Below are 25491 nucleotides of genomic sequence, written 5' to 3'. Positions count from 1 at the left end.
TTCGTATCACTTGGATTCATCAGACTACTGTTCTCATCTTGAGTGTGATTTTCATAACGTTTTAGTCGATGTAACCTCCGACCTTCTTCAGGTCTATCTTGTCGAACTCGGGAATGTTTCAGTCGAACTCGGGAATTTGTATGGATTTTGAGCAGAATCCTTTATTTACTTCACGAGGGTAGTGTGTTTGTTTCATTAGCCATGATTGGATAGAGGTCCTAAGTAATTCGTAATTGTATTTTTCAGTTGCCCACACTAACGATTGAACCTTCAACCCTCAGAAGAATATCATGTTTTACAATTGATTATTCCAAGTATTCTAACCACTGCACCAGGGGTCCTTACTTAAGATGACGTGGGCTTTAGGATAGAGTTCGAAAGACAAGTATCATTTTTTAGTTAAGAGTCGGGAGTGATAGAGAGTAGACAGAGTTAGAGTCGAGAGAGGGACAGAGGCGGTCTGCAGATCGTGATGGTTTCCAAATAGAGGGGATCAGAAATGGCGATAGTCTCGGACCAGCTTTGCAACTTTCAAATTGGGGAACATTCGGTAAATAAAGTTGCTGAAAAGACAATCCAAGATTTTGGGATGAATCTTCTTTGCTGCTTTCCGTCAAACAAGATCACAGATGGACCAGGTATGTTTCTCAGATTGGCCCGAGGTTAAAACCCAGAGAACTATTATTTGTCCCTTTTCTATTGTAAACGTTACATGTCTGTTGTTAAACTGTATCTGTTAATATATCAACACTGCCGTAAGTGTTATACACGCATCTATTCAATTAACAATAGAAAAACTAGATAAGATAAGACGAACACACATATATACACACGTCAGATAGGTGACTGTGACACATTTATACAAACGTATATACATTCTTTTTACATACATTCATTAGAAGAACATTTTATACTACTAGACGATACACGAATTGCGATATATATATATATATATATATATATATATATATATATATATATATATATATATATATATATATATATATATATATAAGTGAAAATGCCTCTTTGCAGTTTCTAGCAGACTCTCAAGCCAATTTTGGGTCTAAACATTTGCAATTTTACATAAAGGGTATTCAGACTTTCGGCAAGCTTTTTAATCAGTTTTTGGGAGAAAATTTGGCTGCCAAAAGGTCAAAGTTGAAAGAGTTGACCTTTGCAGATTCTACCAAACTCCTCCACTAGTTTTAGGTCTAAACACTTGAAATTTTAGATCTAGGTTACTGCGATATGGATCAGACATTTTAATTTGATTTGAGCCCAAACCAATGAATGTTAAGGGATCAAAATTAGGGTTAAAGTAAAAGAAAATTTGACTTCTGCGGTCTCTAGCAACGTTTCTTTATGGTAGTTAAGGAAGCCTATTATATAGAAAGGCATTACCATACATATGCAAACTTTTTAATATATACATATGTATATAAAGTTATTAACAGTACATAGGGCCTGAGCAAAGCCGAGCTGAACTGCTATTATATATATATATATATATATATATATATATATATATATATATATATATATATGTGTGTGTATATATATATATATATATATATATATATATATATATATATATATTTTGTTGTTGTCCAGTTTCTAGTTTTCCTTATTTTGGTCGATTCAGTTTTCAGCTTCTACTGCTCTCCAGGTACATCATCCCAGTTCTTCCAGCCTTCCTACTTTCAGAGAAATCATCAATCGTATTCCCCCAATGCTTCTTCATTATTTCCTCTTATATCTATGATGCAATAAAGTACAAACGCTGTTTTACAATTGTTCATCCGTGTTCGTCCTCTCTTCTTTGTCATTACTAATATGTTTTTGCCTGTGTTTATTTTCTTAATCGTTAAACTAATCACCAAGATGATTGGAGTAATAGCGCTACCCAATCATTGAGCCGGGGCAGCCTCTAAACCTCAGTTAAAACTCCCCAGGTGGTTGGCCTTTGCTACAAGTCTCATGTCATTAAGGATCACATCTTCTACTGATGAGAGAATCATCAAAATGATTGTGTATATTATTATTATTATTAAAGGTAATGAAAAAAATACTGCTAGAAATTTATAAATGAAACGTGGTGCGAAAAGTAATAGACTGATTACAGTTTATTCATACCAAATGTGATTAGATTGCCGAAAAGATTGTGAATTTTATCAACAAGTCGATATGTAGCATTTTCAATGATCCACATGCTGTGCATGACAATAATCAAAATTATAATTGATTCTTGTTTCTGTGACCATGTCCCACTTTCTTTCTACAATTTCTTATATTAGATGATGAATAATAGAAAATAAATCGAATTCTGCTCACCAAATCAGTCATCCTCATTTTCCAGATGTCTTTGATTAATAAAGCACAATCCCTTTTGCTGAATCGACGATCACGGATTCGACCTTCATATTGCAAATATTTAGGGACATCTTCATTTAAACCCTGAAAATAACATTAAAAAGATTATAACAACAATTAAACATATATATATATATATATATATATATATATATATATATATATATATATATATATATATATATAAAGCTGAATGTCTGTGTGTGTATGTGTGTGTGTCTGGTCACGAATAGGCTCCTATATGGTTGACTATTTTAAAAAACTGATTACATATAATGATAGAAGATGTATCGAGACACAGGAATGGGTATGTTTGATCTGGCAGAACGGTGGTTCATTAAAATGGTGGGGTCTGCGTTCGTGCCTGGTCCACAAAGTATGGAAGTAAAAAATTAAAAAATTACAAAAAACGTTTACAAGTGTTTTTGATATAGATGTACATAAGAATACTTTGATAAGTATGTTTTAACTTAAATAGAGATGGTATAATAAATTGTGGGGTCTGCGTCCGCGCCTGGCTTCCATAGAATGGAAATAGGCACACACTTTAATAAAGACTTTTCACATCTATCTGCGTAAGCATACCTTGATAATTATGTTTCAGTTTGAAGAAATATGGTATAATAAAATTATGGGGTGTTCGTTAGAATGGAAATATGTCACAAAGTTTAACAAGGTTTTTTAATATAGATCCACAGAATATTGTGATGTTTCAGTGTGAACAGGTATGATATAATAAATTATGGGGTTTATCTATTTTATTTTTACTTTCATCATATTTTGCTTTGTTTTTGATACCCCCAAATTCGAAGCTATCTCTTTACAACCCTTTCTTTTCATAACCTATCATACTTTCATAAATCAGAGTCCATTTTCTGTAGGCTGTTTTTGAACCCAGTCAACGACAGATAATTTTGCTAGTATATATATATATATATATATATATAGAGAGAGAGAGAGAGACAGACAGACAGACAGACAGACATAGACAGAAGAGACAGAATATCAATAAAATAAGGAAATGACAATATTAAAATATATACTGATCTATACAGATTTATTCATGTATTCAATTAGGATTATACATCAAGTATGGGTATATAAAACTCTTGATAGTATTTGGAAGTCTAATGCTTCTCATCAGTAGACGAGAGAAGATGCTACTTAACATTATAGGGATGCGACATCTAGCAATAGTTACATTAGGAACGAAATAAGTGTGCAGTGAGAGATAAAATATTGAAACTATTTGGGAAAGAAATGGGTGAACTAAAGTTACCTCTGTGATATAGGAGGAGTATAGCTTTTATTATATAATGAAGGTAGGGGTAGAGCATATCGGCAATGGAGGGTTTAATATATGCGTGCAATATGTGTAACTAAACTCTCGAGAAGAATATAGGATAAATGATTGAAAGAGGATACTTATTTAATCATATGTATTAATGTGTTATAACTATGGGAGGGGTTTACTTGAAATAGGGGATTTATGCTAGATCCATATATTTTAGTGGGGTATCATAATTATAATTTTGTATTTAAATATATCATAAATTATTAGAAATAATTTATATAATAACATAATAAAGGTGAGGGGGATCAATTTTAAGGAATATAATATAAAATAATTTTCTAGCCTGGTCGAGGAAGCCACCTTTCTAACAGCAGACTGAAATATATCTTCTATGTATTTATTTCAATTCCTATTGCTCGTGAATGTTACTCAGAGGATTTCGAAGATAAGACACTCTGGCATATTGCTATCAACCATGGCAATCAGTGCATAGAAAGGTTTCTTATAATTGTTAAAGGAAAAGAGTTTTGTATTCGTAGCATTAAATACTACTATCAACTTCTGACCTCTTGCATTGGATTAATTGGGAATAACAAGCTGAAGTTAGACGATTTTATTAAAATTACAATTTTAATAAATTGTTGGCAAAATATTCGAATAGTAAATATCAAATAAAATTGAAATTTAAGATCTAAAATGATAATAAAGATTTAATATAGGTTTATTTGTAAGAGAAATTAATCATCTTTTTCTCTAAGCAATAGAATTTGAGTAGTTTGTCGCAGGAGAAAGCAAGAGCCGGAGCAGGTGTTGCAAGAATGATCTAGAGCTGAAGCAAGAATAGGAGCTGAAACTACAGGAATCAGAGCACAGACTGGGGAAGAGATTTGGAGTAAAGTTGAAGAAACAGGCAGAACCAAGTTGTGAAAGATTAAATCGTATTATATAGTTTGATGTGCCCTGAATAGGGCAGTTAGATTTGCTACTGCTGTTGCTAAAATCCTCTTCTATTTCTGGGTTCAAGAACTGGCCATCCAGTTAGGGGGTCAGATGGACCCTACCTCCCACTGCATGGTAAGTCATCAAGCCACCCAGAAGCAGAAGAGGATTTTGACAGTAACAAATCAACCCACCCTTTTCAGGACACATCAATCTACATAATGCAATTTAATCTTTCACAGCATAATCACGTTAACACACCAGTTCCCGTCAGATCACCAAAGTTAAGTAACGTTGAGCCTGGTCATTACTAAAATGGGTGACCAATTTGGGAATGTTTATGAAAATATATATACTTCTAATTTAATCTACAGACATAAATGCTGTGTTAGTACAAGTTTTATTCGTGTCCATCATAAATACCAAATTCTTTCAAATTGTGAGTGTGGTTCTAGCAAAGGCCATGTCATGCCACCACACATTTTTGGAAAAAGTAAAAATTATTTAGATGGTTATATATATATATATTTTTTTTTAACATGGAGGTCACCACTTATCAAGGCCCGGAAGCCACTCGGGATAAAGGTTATTGCGTGTACAGTAATCAATGAGATAGTATCGTAATAATCATTAGTATTGGTCTTTGATAGGGTGTCTTACTTAAGAGAGCGGTTTGTCAGGAATTTGTTTATGTTGGACTTGAAGACATCCAAATTGTAGTCAGGTAGGAAACAGACAAACGAAAGAGAGTTCCACAGTCGTGTACTTCTAAGAAAGAAGCTCTGCTCATGGATTGGATTTAGGCACAAATAAAGAGTGGGGAAAATTAATGAGAGAAAGATTGGCGAGGGGGGACCAGAGATTGGAGCTCAGACGAGCACTTGCCATGGAAATAACAATAAAACTAAGAAAGGCTCTTTGATTTATCATTATTTCCGTTGGCTTTTATATAGATAGAGAATTGCATCAGTAGTGAGATATCTTCTGCAGCGGTAGAAGGATCCCACCATTTTCCCAGCGACCTTGGCAACAGACCTGATGTACGTGTTCAATTTCTGATCAGGAGTAAAGGTCAAACCCAGAAGCTTCTCAAAACATGGAGCCCCCTAAGACGAGAGCCATCTATTTCAATTGATGCCAGATGGGGATCAGAGCGTTGATGATGTAAAGATAGAAGCTTGGTTTTGGATGCATTAAAAGTAACCAGCTACCTCTTCCCCCACTGTACCACGCGCTCAAGATCAGAGGAGAGAGAATCAGAGAGAACTTTGTCATTTACGGCCTTTGATGGTTTGCCATAGATGGTTGTGTCATCAGCATAGATGTCAACGAATGATTTAAGTATGTGTTTTGGGAGATCATTGATGTATATCTGGAAGAGAGTTGGGCCCAGGATGGACCCCTGAGGTACTCCAGCATTAATACTGTGGGCCTCTGATTTCTGCCCGTCAACCACTACTCTTATGAACCTATCGGCGAGAAATGATTTAATAATTGAGAAAACATCTTGTAAAGTAGGCCCTTATGCCATGCCTTATCGAAGGCCTTCAATATGTCAAGAGCAATTGCCCTAGAAAGGAAGCCTTTGTAAAGAGATTCACTAATCCTACGAGATAAAACCGTTAGCACATCTGCTGTACATCTTGCAGAACGAAACCATATTGCATGTCAGTAAGAAGATTATTTCTGCTGAGGTGATTAACTACTTCTATATTTAATATGGATTCCAGCAACTTACTCATGACACACAGAAGAATTATTGGTCTGTACTGAGAGGAAGAGGACGTATCACCTGAATTCTTAAATACAGGGCATACTGATAAGGTTTTCCAGGGTGTTGGGAAGCACTTCTCCTTAAGGCAATGCTTAAACAGTTTTGTAAGTATGGGGGTCAAACACAGATATTTTAATGTTGCATAGCATGTTGTCTGTTATAGGAGGAAATACAGAGAATTGATGGCCTCCGTTGCTTAGGGTAGAATTAGGTGCAAAGTTCTTGGCAAATAGTCTGACCTTGTTTGATGCTTCTGTTCAGGATCCTGTTTGCTATTTGCCGAAACTGGTGGGAACCAAGCCGCTGCTCAGCTACTTTGGATTTAATGGACTGAGCATATAGCTCTCTTGCATTTTTTATTACTCTTTTACAGTTGTTGCTGGCAGTCCTGAAAGCAGCTTTAGTCTCAGTATATCTATTACGTTGGTAGCTATGGAAAAGGTGATTTCTGTGCGCAATGGCAGCGGCACATTCTGGGGAGAACCATGGCTAGCTGTTAGGTTTTTGTTGGAATTTTTGTTGGATGGTATGAATCTTTCTATGGCTACAATTAACCATTCGGTCAGGTCTGATACTATAAAGGACACATCCGTTTTAAACATGGAATGCAGAGGTAGATCAGATATGAATGTATGGAAGCTATCTCAGTCAGCCATAGAGTAGTGATATACAGTACAGTGAAGAGGTATGTCTGAAGACTTATTACATTTCGTTTTTATTTTAACTGATACAATGGAGTGGTCGGAAGATCCCAGAGGAGGTAGAACGGAACATGAACATAGCTCAGGGGAATTGTGAGAAAAGGTTCAGAAGGCTTGCATACTGACCGGTAGTATTGGACACATGGGTGGGCTCGTGAACAATCTAAGTGAGGTCATAGGCAATTGCAAAATCATGACAGAACCTCCCCTCGTCATCGGTCCTATTTGAGTGGGTCAACCATTCTACATTATGGACATTCACCTCACCGCAAATATGAATGTTAGCCAAAGGATGAGCAGAAAGTATGTGGTCAATTTTCTCAGATATACTCTTAAGGATAGTAACGCCATTGTTGTGGGGGCGATAGAGGGCAAATATAAATGTAAGCTAGTGCAACCCGGAAGCACATATAGGGTAAATTAGAGTCTTCTCTGGTGATATCCCTATTACATGGAAAGCCATCTTTAATGTAGGCACACACTCCATGCCCATGGCGATCTTGGGGTCAGATTTAGATGGTAAGTTAGAGTATCCTTTAATTATGAACTCATCTAGGGAAGTGGTCGGCCCTATGCCAGTTTCACTTAGAAAGAATATGTCCGGTTTCATCTCCTGTAATTGGGTTTCAACCTCTGGAAGGTTGGAACGTAGACTATTGATGTTGAAGAAGGAGACATGGAAGTAGGGGTCTATGTTGGAGGATGGGGTTCTAGGTTTATTCAAGTTTTTTTCTGGAGATTTGTCATGTTGAGGTTTGGGATTTGTGGAACAGGTCGATAAACTTGGTTGGAGCAGGACAGAGAGGTAAAGTAAGAGAGAAAAGGACAGGAATTTTTTTTTTGCCACACATGATAAGGTAAAGCCGTAACAATTACCCACTAATATGGCATCGAGAGACCCTATCCGAAACTACTGCATGGTCCAGAATTCATTCACCAAATGGCAATACAGCAGCCCCAGTACTTTGCACCTGCTGATAGGACAGCCTCCTTAGTTGTTAATCCAAGGTTTGGGTCCCTGACTATCAGGCGGATAACGTCAGCCCAGATGAAAAGTTTACCTCCAGTACCCTTACTAGTGACATGGCCACAAGGATAGACATAGAAACAGAAAATTCCCGACATCTCAGGCTGGAAAACAGCTTTTTCTTCACCCTTTGTCAGAAAAATCACTCATTGGAAATGAGGACTGAAGTAAAAAAAGGAGAAGCGAGAGTTACTGCAGCTGTTGATAACACATCCACATGCATTATCTACTCTCCATTAAAAAAAAAAAGGTGAGAAGGACTTATTAATATCTACTTATTAAGTCCTTTGCCCCATTCCCAGTTTAGAATATTGCTTGAAGATAGTCTCCCCTCCCATATTAATGCATGGATACTTTTTGCCTTTATCTACCTCGAGCTAGAATGTTCGAGCATTCCAGCTCCACCCTATAATAAATATGCTATAATAGAACTTTTATCAAATTGGAAAATCTAGTTGTTTTTTATTAAATTACATTTGAAGAACTCGTTTAAAAAACTGGTTAAGAGCAATACCTTTAGGGTTACATATTAAGTTTAGACTAGCTAAAGGTAATGCATACTGTAGAGAAGAAAAAACAAGCCACATATTTCTGAGTTCCGATGATAGTGCAGGTATAATTTGGTAAATGTTCATTTTCATGGGAGACTTTTTTTTCGTTTTAAATATAAGAAAAAGTATTGGTTAATAATCATATATTTGACAAAAAAGATTTAGGAAAAAAAGATAAATAAATAAAAAGAAAATAAGACAAGTATACTTAAAATGTTCAGGATTAAAGTCAAAGCTGCAATAAGGAAAAAATAAAACAAAAAGTTTGTAATACACAGATGTTAGTGAATTTTAGGATAGCAGACTTCAAAAGTTACGGATAGAAACATTTCAAAGCTTTGGGTCCACAGAGTTTGATTTTGCCTTCTTGAGTTCATAGCGTAAAAGGAGATGCTAGCCAACCAGTCTGGTTTTATTCCGGTTATATAGAGTTGTTGTCTATTGTTTTCAAGCACTGACTAGAACTAGAGTTTGTGGGACCCTTTTGCTATACCTCCAGCCAAACTCAAAATTAACTGAGTGAGAACTTTCACATCTCAATCAGTTCTACCATCTGCCCCTCTTCCAACTCATCTGATTCAACCTCATGGACTATAATATGTGAAGTGCAGTTGAGAAAATATTAAGATGCACCTGAAAGACTAAGAAAAACTATTTGCCAACATCAAACTGGTGTTTACACATCTCTTGAACGATACCTGCAGGCTATGTGCTCCTAATTCAGCTATTATTGCTTAAATGCTTAAAAATATTGCTTAAACATATTGCTTAAGTCCATGGGCGGCTTCTACAAGTTCCTTTTTGATACACATTTTAAATTTTGAGACTACATCAAGTATTGGCAAAGATATGACGTTTTTAATTTCTTTTTTCTCTCAAACACTTTCTACCCTAGTTTTATGCTTCTGTTGATTTGACTTGAGACGACATTCACGCAGGATGAGTTAAGCAGACTTCTGTAAAAACCACAGAGTCTTGAATGAATGCAGGCCATGCACAATAGACACAATAGCCAAGATAGTTATTGGCAGCCAGTCCCAGGACCAGCAGTGAACACCATAGACTTGTTCACTGGAGCTAGGCTTCGATGGTGAGTAACAATATATTCAGCTAGCCTCCCAGGTCAGGTGTCTTCACCAACCTTGGCGTGGTTCTGGAATTATTGTTTCATGGATGAATTCTCCTGCATTGAGGCAGAGAGCATGACTAGCCATGGTTCAGTTATGCATCTATAACATGCTGATAATGAATCATGATAATTTGGATCATCAAGAGGCGCTTATGGTTTTTAAAGGCCGTTTATTAACCCATATCCTTGAAAGGCTCTTGGCCTTATAATAGTAAAAAAAGATTTTTAAAAAAAGGTGAAAGGCAGACTGAAGAGTGAGAAAGATTTAGATATAAGATACTCGTTACATTCCTAATGAAGTAAAAGAAGAAAAATACAAATAAAATATTGAAATCAATGAATAATATTCATTTCACTGCTTGTAATTGCTGCACTTTTTTGTTTCTTTCTATCTTCTATAAACCTTAATTAAAAGTCATGAGTGAAGATTTCAGAGAAACATATTTATGAAAGAGCAAAGAAAAAACAGAAATGTCTATAATGAGAAAGAGTTTATATGTCTGAAAAATGTCTGGAAGTGAGTTTAAAATATTCAGACGAAAATTAAGACAGAAAATGATCAGAAGAATTGGCTAAAGTCACGAGAAAATGTGTCGATTTTGAATACGACAATAGAATTGATTTAACCAAAAACAGGCTTGTTGATGAGTACTCTTCACAAATAAAAGATGTGAGTGAAGTTTAAAAATAACTCTTTCTTGAGAACTTGGCCACATGATTGAAAACAAAACTTCCAACTAAGAGGTGATTGTTTTTTTTATATCTAAATGTCTACATTAGTGGGTTATATTTAAGTAATTACTAAGGACACGTTCAAGGCAAAAATGCTTTTGTATCAATAGTTTGCTGCTCTCTCACAAATATATCACTTATTTCCTAGTGATCAGTTTTAATGTCGATTTAACTGGAGAAATTTATTTTATTCATAAACTAGCAACGACATAAAGCATTGCATAGTAATTAATAAGTTAATAATAATAAGTTAATAATAATAAGTTAATAATAATCCCTAGTGTAGTCATATGGGACGTATAATTCCAAATATTTTACTTTTTTATTTTTATAAATTTTGATTCTCTTGGATGGGTATTAATGGCACTTTTAACTAAAAGCAAAGTGCAGTATCTCTTGTGAGACTAAACACCATCGTTTTTTGCCCAGGTCATAATAAAATAATGTCTATCACAAGAACATTGTGTTGCCACATCTCATGTGTCCATGAGATATTTATTGTAATCACATAGCTTACACATAAACTTTTTTGTTATTTATAATTAGTTGAATATTTTTGAAAATCAAAAATGCAATAGCATAAAATAAAATAATTTTTTTAAAAAATCGTTTCTAACCTCATTTCTCTAATTACGAAATCAAATCAATGATAATACATTTTGGTTTATCTGTAAACAAATCTGCGATTTTATTTTTTGGTTAACAATTGGAAATGAATAAAAATTTACTTTGTAACTTTGAAAAGTTTTTAAGAATTTGAAATCATTTAATCTGTCAAATAAAATGATTTGTTTAAAAATTCTTAGCAAATATTGAATGCAGTTTCATGTCACAGTAGAGATTCAATCTGATCACGTATGGCACAATGTGCAACAATGCAACAATCAGGACTTGTGGTTTGAGTTAAATATGTGATGATTCTGCATTTTCCAAAGCTATTAAATTGACTCCTCGCCACTGGATGCATTAGAAAGTTATACCTAGGAACTGTTATTATTCAAAGTCTTGATAAATGACCAAGTCATATGGATGAGATGGTATCAGCTATACAAGAATATAATATTCTTATGTTTAGAAATTCAGGAAAAAAGACAAAATAATATGGATTTAAACTTCCACTAAACTGTTTGATCTTTCGTTATTTAAATCAATATTCCTTCTACCTAGATCAACCCCTTAGAGTGTGTAAGTATTATCTATCTGAACATTGTATTACATAATCACATTGACACACTAATTTTAATTAATTAAAGCAACGTTCAGCCAGGTCAGTACCAGACAGGTGATTATTTGGGAATACCAAGTGCTGTATGCTGAAGGACATTTACACCTCCTTGCAAGAACTGTAAAAACGTAATGCCATCGTTAAAAAGAATTTAAAAAGTTAAATTTCGCCAAATAAAGAAATTGGAAAATCTAAAAACTAAAGACATAAGACTCCAGGTCCACCAATCGTCAATAAGAGCTATTGTCAACAAAAGTAAACGTCAGCTAACTCCCTCTGAGGAATCAGTGCTAAACAAAGGTCTCAACTTTGTCACAACCATCAAGCGGATTCCATACTTAGATATGATAGCTCCAATAGAGGAAACAGCCTTGAATAAACCCAAAGCACAAGGAGAACTAAGGTGGAAAGTGAGACAAGCACTCGAGAATTCAAAACCTCCAAAACCGAATCTCTCAAAGGAAAGAAGTATTGATTATCAAGTCCCTGTACAGTGACAATGATATCATAATACTACTAGCAGAGAAAGGAAATTCTACAGTGTAAATGGAGAAAGCAGAATATTCCAAGAAATTGGCAGATTTAATAGAATCTGGTGTCACTGTAAAGTGAAAAAGAATCCAACCTTGAAAACGGAAAGGAAGCTCACAGATCCCCAGTAAGAACAAGGACCTAATACCACCTGCAAAATACAGACTAATGTCTGTATTTATTAGTACGGCATTACAGCATGCTATCACACCTATATGGCCTCCCTAAGATTCATAAGGACGGTATTCCATTAAGGCCCACTGTCAGCACACAAGATTCAGCATACCATAATTACCCAAATCACCCATAGTGATATTTATAACTAAATATAAAAATAAGTTTAATACTTTAAAAATTCGGGACCCGCCGTGCAGTGATTAGAGTATTTGGAAAAATCAATTGTAAAAGTGATATTTTCCTGAAGGATGATGGTTCAATTCTCAGTGTGGGCAACTGGAAAATACAATTGCGAATTACTTCAGACCTTTATGCAGTCATGGCTGACGGAAAAAGCATACTACCCTCATAGAGTAAATCATTGTTAAGTAAATAAAGGGTTCCGCTCGAAATTCCATCCAAATTTTTGAGTTCGACAGAAACATTCCCAACCAAAACGTGAAAATCACACTCAAGATAAGAACATTAGATTGATGGATCCAAATAATAAGAAAAAAAAAAGGTCCTTATTCTCTTTTTTGTTTCATTTTACTTCCTTGAAATCCTTAGAAATTAAGAGACACCGTTTTTGGAAGGGGTGGAGGGAGCTAATACTTGATCCTTGTTGTGGTTGCAAGGTTGAACAATAATTAGTAAGGAAATACAATGAAGACGCAAACAACAAGATAACGCAATAATAAGTGTATTAAAGAAAAGGTATATTTACAATATGTACAAATGACGGTGTCGAGTCAGAGAGTCTTGGTGGGAGGACACGTATGCTCTTCGGCGTCACTTCCGGTGGCATTTGAGTAAGACACCCCAAGGCCAACCTAGGCTTGCCATTTATAGTGTTATGTTATTCGCATATGCAAATAAGTGGTTGCCACCACAACACCCCCCCTCCCAAGATTTGAAGTCACACAGATTTCAATATCTTTTTTTTGGGGGGTTTACCATTAATGGTTCATTCACTTTTCTTTTCCTACCTGATCTTCGGGGTTCAGGTGCATTTTGAGGCGGTTCCAAATTAAAAGATTCGTATATGATATCTATGGTGTCCTCCTCTTCGACTGTTGTCGTATCATCATCATCTTGGATATGACGTTTTTTTTATCTGATTTAGGTGCCTTTTATGTATATTCTGTGGACTTTTAATCATGTATGTACAATCACCAATGCGTTTATCCACTACTCCACATTCCCAGTAAGATGTGTTATTTCTGTAGCACTTAAAATATACTCGATCTCCCGAGTTATATTTCTTTCTTCTCGTGTGTGTAGTGTTTCGGATAATCGCCTGCCTTGGCAATAGTTTGTCAAACGCTGATTTTACCTTTCTGGCAAACATTAGATCAGCTGGTGATATGTTTGGTGGTGTACTAGGATGTGGTGTAATCCTATATACTTGCAAGAATTGTTGCAAAGCTTTTTCTGTTGGTGTTCCAATGGATTTCTTTAACGCTCGTTTTAGGGTGTCCACGAACCTTTCCGCGAGGCCGTTCTACCTTGGATGATACGACGGAGTCGTGATGTGCTTCACTCGGAACGTGTCGCAAAATTCCTTAAACTCTGCGGATGTGAACTGCGTTCCGTTGTCAGTGACCAGTGTGTCTGGTACACCGAATCTTGCAAACAACTCGTGTAGGAACCCTATTGAGTTGTTCGTTGTTGGATTCCTGCAACGCATTACCTCCGGCCATTTTCTGAAACTATCCACTACAATTAAATAATAGTTTTCACCTACTGGACCAGCGAAGTCCATGTGGATTCTCGACCATGGTTGGACGGTTTTCGGCCAAGGTTTGTGTACTATAGGTGGAGATTTTGCCGCTAACTGGCATCCTTTACATTTATCAATTGTTGTCGCTATGTCAGTGTCCATGTTACACCAGTACACGTAGCTTCTCATTAACGACTTCATTCGATTTATCCCCGGATGTCCTGTGTGGAAATCTCTTAACATCCTATTCTGCAATGTTTTGGATATTACCACTCTCTCGCTGTACAGTAACACATCGTCACATATGGAGAAAACTTCCTGCACCTTTGTGTCCGTTATAATTTTCTCTTTTATATCCTTTATATATTCGTCTTTCTCGGCTTCCCTTTTAATGTCCGACAAAGTTACGGGTAGTTCCTTAATGATGTTTGCTACCATATTTTTTACTTCAACATTTGTCCGAATTGCTGCAATGACTGATTCTTCCAGATTGTGTTTCTGTGGTATCAGTCTTGACAGTCCATCCGCATGGCAAATCTTTTTTGATGCTAGATGTTGTAGCTGGAAATCGTTATTAAGTAGTATTGTACCCCTGCGCAGCAATCTATTTGCGGTGTATACCGGCAATCCTTTTTTTGATCCATAGATCGTGACTAACGGTTTATGGTCGGTTTCAAGTATGAATTGCTACCATATAAATATCGGTAAAATTTAGTCATGGCAAAGATTATGCTCAACGCTTCTTTTTCGATTTCTGAATATGCCCTTTCGGCTGGTATCAGCATTCTCGAAGCGTGCGCTATTGGTTTTCTAGACCCATCCGGCATAATATGTTGAATGCATGCTCCTAAGCCGTAGGAGCTAGCGTCACTAGCGACGACTATTTTTAAGTTTGTGTCAAAGTGCGTTAAGAATAATTCGGATGTTAGTGCGCTCTTTATTTTGTCAAAAGCGGTTTTACATTCTTGCGTCCAGTTCCACGGTGTATCCTTTTTAAGCAGATTATTTAAGGGGGCTCGCAAGTTATGCATTCCTTCAATAAAAGATTGGTAATAATTTGCGAGTCCTAAGAAACTCTGCAAGGTTGTTACATTATCGGGTGCTGGCATATTTTTTATTGCCGCAGATCTGTCTGGGTCTGGACGTCGTCCATGTTTGTTTATTATGTGTCCAAGATACTTAATCTCGCTCAGACAAAAGTCACATTTACTTTCTTTTACTTAAAAGCCGATTTCTTGTATTCGAGTAAATACTTGTTTCAAATGTTCCTTATGTTCTTCTAGGGATTTGCTCCTGATAACAATGTCGTCCAGGTATGCACATGCGCACTCAATACCACTTAGCATGGTGTCCATCGCTTGCTGAAAGATGGCAGGCGCTACTTTGATGCCAAAAGGCAATCGGTTGTATTTGTATAATCCCTTATGCGTATTGATGCATAGTATTTTTGAGCAATTCTCCTCGACCGGTATTTGCAAATACGCGTCGCTCAAGTCTTTTTTTTTTTTTTTTTATTACATTTTCACCCCAAACAAGGCATATTGCCACTTTGGTGTAGGGGGCTACTATCAGGGGAAACATCTACTGGGGCACTATGTAGGGATTAGGGCAGCGAGATGTTGGTTCACGTTGCACTTGAACTTATGCATGTCAGTACAGTTGGGGAAGCAGTGACCTGGAATGGAATTCCAAAGTCTAGCAGTTCTGGGGAAGAAACTACTGGAGTAGAAAGATCTTTTACATCTAGGGATCTCTACAGTGTGGGGGTGGGATTTTGCAGCTTGTCGGGTCTGTCGAGGGTGTTCACGTCGTGGGGGCACAAGTGCTTGCAGTTCTTCAGAGCATTCACCATTATAATACTTGTAGAACAGGCAGAGGGATGCAACGTTTCGACGATGCGACAGAGGCTGAAGTTTTGATGCCAGTTTAGGGCCTATCAGATTTGCGACTCTCTTTTGAACCCTGTCAAGGAGAGAGAGACTAGTAGCCGATGCACCGGCCCAAATATGACAGCAATACTCCATACATGGGCGAATAGTGGCCTTATAGAGGTACAGGATACTTTCGGGTGTTAGAAGTTTTCTAGCACGGTAGAGAGAGCCCACCTTCCTCGCAGCGGCCCTGGCAATGCCCTCGATGTAATTGTTCCAGCTCATGTTTCCTGTGAACGTTAGGCCAAGGAGCTTGAAAGACGTACTCTCAGCAAAAGAGTTGTTGGCCATTGCTATAGGTGGTAGAGAAGGTTTCTTGTAATTATTGAATGAAACCAGTTTTGTCTTGGTGGCATTGAACGTTACCATCCATTTTTGTCCCCATTCCACTACTGATTTGAGGTCATCCTCTAGTGTTTCTGCCATTACTTTAGATATATGTTCATTTGTTTTCCTGTCGTGCCTGCTATAGAGTGTGGTGTCATCAGCATATATACCCATCTCAGAGGCAATTTTATCGGGGAGGTCATTTATGAATATCAGGAACAGCAGAGGACCAAGGATAGATCCCTGGGGCACTCCGGCATTTATATTATATTGTTTAGACGTACGACCGTCGAGGACAACCTGGATTTTTCTCTTATCTAAGAAGGATTTAATTATGTTAAGTATTCTACCAGTGATGCCGTAAGATCTAATCTTCCTGAGGAGACCCTCATGCCATACCCTGTCAAAAGCCTTAGATATATCTAGAGCTACCGCTCTGCCCTCTCCCGCTTTGTCCAGTGAATGGTATATGCGTTCAGAGATTACAGTGAGGATGTCTGCCGTGGAACGGGCTTGTCTAAATCCATATTGATGGTCGGTCAGAAGTTTAGCATCTGTGAGGTGCTGGACTAGAGCATGGTTAATTAAGGTCTCAAATATTTTGGCAAAAAGTGGGAGGAGGCTAATAGGGTGATAATTTAATGGGTCAGTTCTTTCGCCAGAATTCTTGAATACTGGTACTACAGAAGCAGTTTTCCAGCAGCTCGGAAAGCAAGCTTCATTAAGGCATTTGTTGTAGACTTTGGAGAGAACTGGAGCTACTTCGGCTGAGCACTTTTTTAATAGCACAGCTGGGATGAGGTCGGGTCCACATGCTTTGGAAGTGCCAAGGTTTTTTATGATAGCATGCACCTGAGCAGGGGTGATTTCCAGATCGTCTAGCTTGGCGTCTGTCCGCATAGGAAAGTCAGGTAGGGGGTGGTTTAAAGTGTCCAGTGTAGAGTTGGAGGTAAACCGACTGGCAAGCATGTTAGCCTTCTCGGTTGCTGAGCAAAGAACCTCGTGATTGTTGGTTAGTGGAGGAATCGTTGATTGCCCATTATTTACTACACTGTTGTAGATTTTCCAGAAGTCACGAGTTCCTAATTTTTGTGCTTCGATGCGTTTTTTAGTGGTTTCCGTAAATTCCCTCTTAGCTGTCGCTATTTCTTTCTTAACGTTACTTCTAGCTTCTATGTACTTTTGTCTGTTTGAACTGAACTTATGTCGGTTAAACCTTCGGAATGCATGCTGCCTTTGAGCAATGGCAGTTGCGCAAGTCGAAGTAAAGCATTGGGGAGAGTGGGGCTTGCTATAGAATTTCCGCATGGGAACATGCGCTTCGATTGCAGTTTTGAACCATTCAGTGGTCTCAGTTGCACACTGTTCAGCAGGAAGAGAAAAAATATTTCCCCATGGGGCGTCTCTGATAAGATCTCTGATAGCTTCCCAGTCAGCCTTTTTATAATATCTCGTTGTTTTGAGCACTGGCTCTTCAGTTTTGGGTCTAGAGTTTAGGGCGATTTCAACCATTATTACCGCATGATCAGCGTTCCCAAGTGGGCTGTCGGCTTTCGTTACACAATCATCAGGAATTGTGGTCAAAAACAGATCTAATAGTGATGCGTGTTGTTCTTCCTGATCAGGGAAGCGGGTTGGAAAAGTAACAATTTGCGATAGGGAGTGAGATACAGAGTAGCTATGAGTTGCGCTGCCTGCTGCATCTGTATAAGTAGAGAATCCAAGCCAGTTTTTGTGATGGACATTAAAGTCACCAAATACATGTACTTGGGCGCTAGTGTCGAAAGAGAGTGCTGTATCTATGCTGTCAGATACTTTGTTTATTATGGTGCAGTCTTGGGTCGAAGGAGAGCGGTAGAGAAAGTAAAAGTAGCTAATGTTGTGTTGCATGATTAGTCTAAAGCACATGAAGGCTTGATCATCCATTTCTAGGTTTGTTTCTCTAGTCAGGGGAAGGGTATTACGAATAAGTCTATCTTGGAGAAGATATTACCCCCATTCAACTTCGTGAATATTCCTCTGGGCTTGGTAGGGGGTAATGGTGATCTTTTAATAGGGAGTTGACCCCGGTCGAAAAGTCTGCGCACACTCTAACTTCGTCATTCTTTTTCTTTACGTATACGGTGGGGGCTGCCCACTTGTTGTGTTCTATTTTTGATAGAATTCCCGTCTGTTCCAATCTATTTGATTCTTTATCAATCTTTTCCAACCCAGCGAACGGAACATTTCGCTTTTTTCTAAAAATTGGGTTGGCGTTTTCTTTAAGTTCAAACGAGGCCTTGAATTTATTGCAGTGACCTAAGTTAGTCGTGAATGCCTCAGGAAATAATTCTTTTAAATCGTCTTTTATATTTACTGTTGTTGGAGAAGAACATTTTAATTTTTTACAGAATGTATTGATTGGCTTATCCCATAGTCCGAATTTCTCAATTAAATCTATTCCAAACAGATTTTCACTATTTTTTAGTACGAATATTTTTAATTTCTTCGAAATCCCTTTCAATTTTATCGGGAGGACAACTTCTTCAAATTTTATACCACCACCAGTTACCATCCGGGCTGCTTTACTAGTTTTCATCATGGCCGGTTTTCCCAACTTTTTCCACGTATTCAGGTTTATTATAGAAACATCGGAGCCGGAGTCGAGTTGTAACTTTATTGATGTTTTAAATATTTCCACTTTTACGTATTTTCGCCGATCTTTGTCTAATTTTGTATTTGATTTTGTTTGCTGTACTCTCTTTCTGGTGTAATCTTTATATCTGCAGCAATCGCTTTTGTGTCCCACCTTCTTACAAATGTAGCATTTTTTCTTCTTATAAGGACAATCTGATTCCCAATGCTTTTCTGCACATCTCTTAGTTATATTTAGGAAGAGGCTTGTTATATTCTGTACTATATTTATGGTTATTATCTTTGGAATATCCCGTTCCATTGCTTTTCTTTGTAAAGTTCTTGGTTGGTGCGTATGGTTTTCTAACTTTTCTTACATATGCCACTCCGGATTCTTCTATATTTTTTTAATCCTTTTTTAGTGTAATGGCCCTTTCACAGTCCTCTGCTAGTTTTTGGAGGGTTAAATCTTGCTCAGATTCCAGCTTAGACAACACTCGTCTGCATATTTCTGCATTTTTCGTGGAAACTAACCCTTGAGCGAAGATTAGACATTTAAAATCTTCTACCGTTAGTTCTGCAAGCTTAAAATTATCGCAGTTTTTATTGACAACTGATGCGTATGTCAAATAATCTTGGTTGTCCATCTTTCTTAGATTCATGCACAGCCATCTTTTATGAAAAAGAGATATATTTGGATTAAATAATTCTTTTAGTAATTTTACAGCTTCCATGAACTCTTATTCTGCAGTTTTTTTTAGGTAATATGTAATCTACGAATTTGCTGTGTTCTGATGTACCCAATTTTCTGAATAAGAGGCTCACTTTCTGACTATTTGGCCAATTTTTACAGTCCAGTTGAAAAACATCCTCGTATCTTGTGTAGTATGCTTCAAAATTCTTCTCTTCCTCAGGCACATAATGAAATGTGTCCATGCTATTAAAAATAGTTGTATGGGAGAAATTACACTATCGACATTTTCTCGATTACTCTTTAGTAGTTCCAGTGTTTTAGCAAAACGTTCATCTTGTCTTTCTTCATATTCCAATTGTAGTTTCTTATTCCTTTCTTCCTGTTCCAATTGCAGTTTTTTCTGCTTTAATTGTGCCATTTTCTGCTTTTCTTCTTGTTCCTGCTGTCATTTCAATAATCTGTCCTCTCTCTTTTCCTCGCAGTCAGCCTGTGCCTGTATTTGTGTTTGCAAAAACTCGTTTTGTGTAGCTTGTCTGCGTTCATCCCGCTCAGCCTGTGCTTGTAAAAATTGCATGAACATTTTTGATAAGTCTTCCATGTTTTTTTTTTTTTTTTTTTAGTGTGTAGTTAAAAAAAAAAAAATATTGTACCATGTACAATATACGCCGGTTTGAGTTACAACAAAAAAGCAATTGCTGTAAGCTCCTGTTTTCAATAATAATATAGCTGCTTGCAATAATATATTCTTTTTGCGAGTCACGCTGCAAAAAAAAAAATAAAACAGGTTTATTTGGAATCACGAAATGGAATTGACTTTCCGTTTTTAGGCACTTACTAATAAGTAACTCTTTCCACGAAATAAAGTTTTTTTTTTTTTTTTTTTAATCGCGTCACAATTGAATAAATGTATGCAGTACATTTAGTTCTTTGAGTTTTTTTTTCTCTAGTATTTTAGTAATTAAAATACCTCTTAAAGTGAGATTACCTTTTTTTTTCCGTGACGTTTTACTGTATTATCCGTTATCTAGTGACAACTTCAAGAAAAAAAAAATCCTTTCCTTGAATTTTAGTTTTAGCTGTGGTATTTCCTTTTAGTACCGACGTCAACCAAAACATTAATTAAAAAGTCCTTTAGTTGTTGTTTTGTTTACGGAGAACAGTAATTAGAATCCACTGGTGAACTTTTTTCGTAGGTTACTTCCTTGCTTTTTGTAATACGGGTCTGACCTGTCGTTTTTGCGACAGAACAAAGTTCGCTTTTCGTTTGCAAGTTGGTCCTTTAGTAAGATTTGTCGTGTAGCGACAAAACAAAAATTCACTTTTACATTCGTTTGCAAGTCGGATTCCCAGAAAACGGCGTAAATTGTCGCTTTTACCACGTTAGAGTTTTTTTTTTTTCACTTGAGTTGAAACTTCTCTTTAGCGTAAAATCCGTTTGCTCGTCAACACTTTGCATTCCTTAAAAAAAAATGGTCAACCTTTGCGTTGTACTTTTTTTTTTTTTTTTTTTAAATAGTTATTCGTCAAACTGTTATATTTGACGCTTCATATCTCATCGCCAACTGTTGTGGTTGCAAGGTTGAACCATAATTAGTAAGGAAATACAATGAAGACGCAAACAACAAGATAACGCAATAATAAGTGTATTAAAGAAAAGGTATATTTACAATATGTACAAATGACGGTGTCGAGTCAGAGAGTCTTGGTGGGAGGGAGGACATGTACGCTCTTCGGCGTCACTTCCGGTGGCATTTGAGTAAGACACACCAAGGCCAACCTAGGCTTGCCATTTATAGTGTTATGTTATTCGCATATGCAAATAAGTGGTTGCCACCACAACAATCCTCATATGAGGTGCATAGATATTAGAGTGTTCCATTAAATTCTCCTTTGTGTCTTGATAGAATGTCTTAGGAAATGTTGAAATTTATATCCCATAAATATTTTTTGTTGTTTGTTAACAGCAAAATAGACATGTTGTGAAATAATATATACTTTAAAGTTTAATTGAATTGTTATGGCATCGTTTGGTCACAGAATTAATTGAATAAAATTGCTTTAAATTATAGCATACTGGGTGAGTCAGAAGTAACAAGACAGTCAATGTCTTCTTATTCATCATAAATTAATGTGTGACAAGATTATGCCCCCCCCTTTATGCCGAAAAATCAAAGAATAGTCAGCAACTTACTTTCTTTCTTTTACAAGGTAGTCACCACTTATCAAGACCCGGAAGCCACTCGGGGATAAGGGTTATTGTGTGTACAGTACGTTAGTTTTGGAGATCTGATAAAGTCTTACTTTAAGGACGCAGTTCATCAGGAATTTGTTCACATTGGACTTGAAGACATCCAGGTTGTAGTCAGGTGGGAAGCAGGCAACCGGAACAGAGTTCCACAGGTGTGCACTTCTAAGAAAGAAGCTTCGTTCTTGGAATCTACGTTTTGATTTTGGCACAGATAAGGAGTGGGGAAAATTTTTGACAGTGGTTTCAGATAGGTGGGTGTTTATCATGAAAGATTGGCGAGGGGGGGACCAGAGATTGGAGTTTAGACGAGCACCTGCCATGGTAGTAACGATAAAACAAAGACAGGCTCCCAACGTATCCCCTGTGGGAGAGAGGTTGCAGGGAAGAGAAGAGGGCATCACCCACTAGGCCACGAACCCTATCTTGTACTCTGTCAAGGCAGGATAGGCTGATTTTAGCAGCTCCTGCCCATATGTGGCAGCAGTACTCCATCCTTGGATGTATTTGGCTTTTATACAGATAGAGAATTGCATCAGGGGTGAGATATTTTCTAAAGCGATAGAAGGATCCTACCATTTTTCCAGTGATCTTGGCAACTGACTTGATGTACGTATTTCATTTCAGGCCAGGGGTAAAGGTCAAGCCCAGAAGTTTATCAAAACATGGAGCTTCCCCTAGACGAGAGCCACCCATATCAATTGATGCCAGATGGGGATCAGAGTGTTGATGATGTAAAGATAGGAGCTTGGTTTTAGATGCATTAAAAGTAACCAGCCACCTCCTCTCCCATTGTACCACACACTCAAGATCAGAGGAGAGAGAATCTGAGAGAACTTTGTCATTTACGGCCTTTGATGTGTTGCCATAGATGGTCGTGTTATCAGCATAGATGTCAACGAATGATTTAAGTATGTGTTTAGGGAGATCATTGATGTAGATCAGGAAGAAAGTTACTGCAAGAATTACAAATTCTTGTGATGCTTTGTGTGAAACTGTCTTCTTCATAATACTTTAAAATTCATGGAAGAAAATAGTTAGCGTTCCAACAGCTAACAATATTTGTAATCTACAAAATTTTCTGTCATGTATATATTTTTTTTCAATTTCATTTATTATCTAAATGTCAACAAATTTAATATTTGGACACAAAATGTGTTGCCTACCTGGTTACTTCTGATTAAATCGATATTAAAATAACTGTTAATTTAAAAACAGACAAACATGGTAATCTATTAAAATAAAAAATATGTTAATTTGAAAAACAAACCTTGCCATCAAAATACATAATTTCTCGTTTTATAATATTGGCGCCATTTTTATCCATCTCTTGTAAAATATTCAAAAGAGTTTCACACGTATCTTCGGAAGAGACTCTGTCAAAATAATTCTCTGCTGGATTTATATATTGGCATGGCTTCAACCAAGGTGGTCTACTGGCGATAGAGAACAAAAAATGTACACTGAATCAGATCAATCTATGAAACGTTTTTTTTATATATTGATATTCATATTAAAAACCTTTCCTTCTATTCATTTAAAAAGAAAATACAACTTTGTTATGTATATCGTTGAACTGCATTTATCTGTAAAAGATTTAGCTAATCTGCACATTCTTTTAAACATTCATTTTAATTAATTCCTTATTAGTTTTTTCGGTTTTCTTATGGAATGATAATCTTTAGTTAACTATCACGTGTAATTATATTCATGTAAATATTCTACATAATTTATATTTGCATAAAAAGATTATAGTAAACACAAACATCTTTCTATATATATTTATGTATGTGTATATATATTTGTTTAAAAAATTTTGCCTACCAAACTCCTCCGTCAGTTTTAGTTCTACAGACATGAAACTTCATATATAGGGTATTGAAACCTATGCAAAACTTTATATTTGGGTTTTAGTCGGGGAAAATCAGTGCAAAAGTGTGAAAATTAAAAAAATGGAATTTGCCATGTGAAGGTAATCAAAATACCATATTCAAGCGTATTTTACGACTGGGCAATGGCGGGTAGCCTGCTAGATTTTAGTTTTTTTACAAATCAATCAAAATACCAGAAGCAACTTGTTATAAAACTTATTTTATAACAAGTTACTTCTCTTAAAACTACTTTTAATTGTTGTTAAGGTCATGTTTTAATTTTTATTTATAAAATTATTGCATATAAAATGTTCAATCTTTTTCTCCATGAGAATTTGTTTAGCTTCTGAAAAAGCAAGAAATGATTTTCAATTTGATTTAAAAAAAAAGCTTCTAAATTTCTTTTAAGATTTCATATGATTAGGAAATCATTCATTCATTTTGTATCAAAATATTATCAAATGATTAAAATTACTAACTTATATACAAATAAATTGAAAAGCATCATTTTTTTTATTTTGTAAAAAAATAATGTTTTTAAATAAGGACGATGTCAAAAATTACTTAAAGCAAATTAAATGGATTCCTATTTTCTGAAATGTTAGAATATTATTACTCGTTTAATAAGCGATATTGTTGATTCCAAGTTTTGAAATTTTTATATAGATGAATTCAAATATTTTCAACTTTTTAAAAATTTGTTTCATGATGTATTATTTCTGTATCACTAAGAGTTATCTTGTGGGGACAGTTATATTTTGTTTGTAGATGTTAATAAATTGCAATAAGAATCAATATTACGCATGGTTAGGCGGTGAGATAGGGCAGTGGTTGTGTAACCAACATAACTATTTTTTCAAGGTTTTTACAGGAATTACATTCTTCTAAAAGACATTTAAACTTACAAGTAACATTGGTTCTTTCTAATGATTCTAGGGTTGGGGAAGCATTGATTTACTATAAGTTTTTCATCTTAAATTTCTTATAGTAGAGTTGAGGATATGTATCTGTGTACAATATTTTTAATGGTTTATTTATTTATTTATTTTTGCATTTGATTACAGTAAAATATGTTCATAAAGATATGATATTGGATGAGATTCTTTTAGTAGTATTTTTTAAGTTTGGAAGCACTGATTTTATTTGTCCATTGGCAATATAGGTAGGGAGTCCGTTATTGATAAAAACTTTTTTACATTATTTGTTAAATAATGAAATCAGTTTAGAGCATTTTAGTATTTTTTTACATTAACTATTTGCTCTTGAAATTTAAAAGAAGAATTTAAGCTGATTGGTTTTTATAATTGGAGGTGCTGAATGTATTGTCAGAGGTGTGAATGTCATTTAGTTCTATACTGAATTAAATAGAGTTTTTTTGAAAACATCCTGAAGTTTTGTAGTTTTCATTATTGCCATCTAAAATAAGTCTAGCATCACCATATCATACATAAATAGATAATTTAGTTGTGCTCTTAAATATTTTGTTTTCAAAGTCATTCATGTAGAATTTGTTGAATATCAGTGTAAGACATTCCACCAATTTGGATGTAAATGTCACAAAAAGATATTTCAATAGTGAAGATTTATAATAACACTTTTAGTATTTTTTATTGATTATAAGTGGAGAGAAAAACGAGTTATTGTAGATGTTGTTG

The 25491-nt window shown here is 35.9% G+C and overlaps 1 protein-coding gene across 2 annotated transcripts in view; it reads right to left on the bottom strand.

The window, feature by feature from the left end:
• Positions 1–25491, bottom strand: part of LOC145284966 (translin-associated factor X-interacting protein 1-like) — a 378099-nt gene that overhangs the window by 79781 nt on the left and 272827 nt on the right. For both annotated transcript variants that reach the window (XM_080134070.1, XM_080134071.1), the window contains exons 10-11: positions 23236–23401; positions 2335–2457 (exon numbers count right to left, since the gene is read on the bottom strand). In XM_080134070.1, coding sequence (XP_079990196.1) covers positions 2335–2457; positions 23236–23401 — 289 coding nt within the window. The remainder of the gene's footprint in view (positions 1–2334; positions 2458–23235; positions 23402–25491) is intronic.

The sequence above is a fragment of the Euprymna scolopes genome, chromosome 9, assembly GCF_053919585.1.
Source record: "Euprymna scolopes isolate OS-2025 chromosome 9, ASM5391958v1, whole genome shotgun sequence".
NCBI classification, from domain to species: Eukaryota; Metazoa; Mollusca; class Cephalopoda; order Sepiida; family Sepiolidae; genus Euprymna; species Euprymna scolopes.
This window is presented reverse-complemented; position numbering and strand designations above follow the sequence as displayed.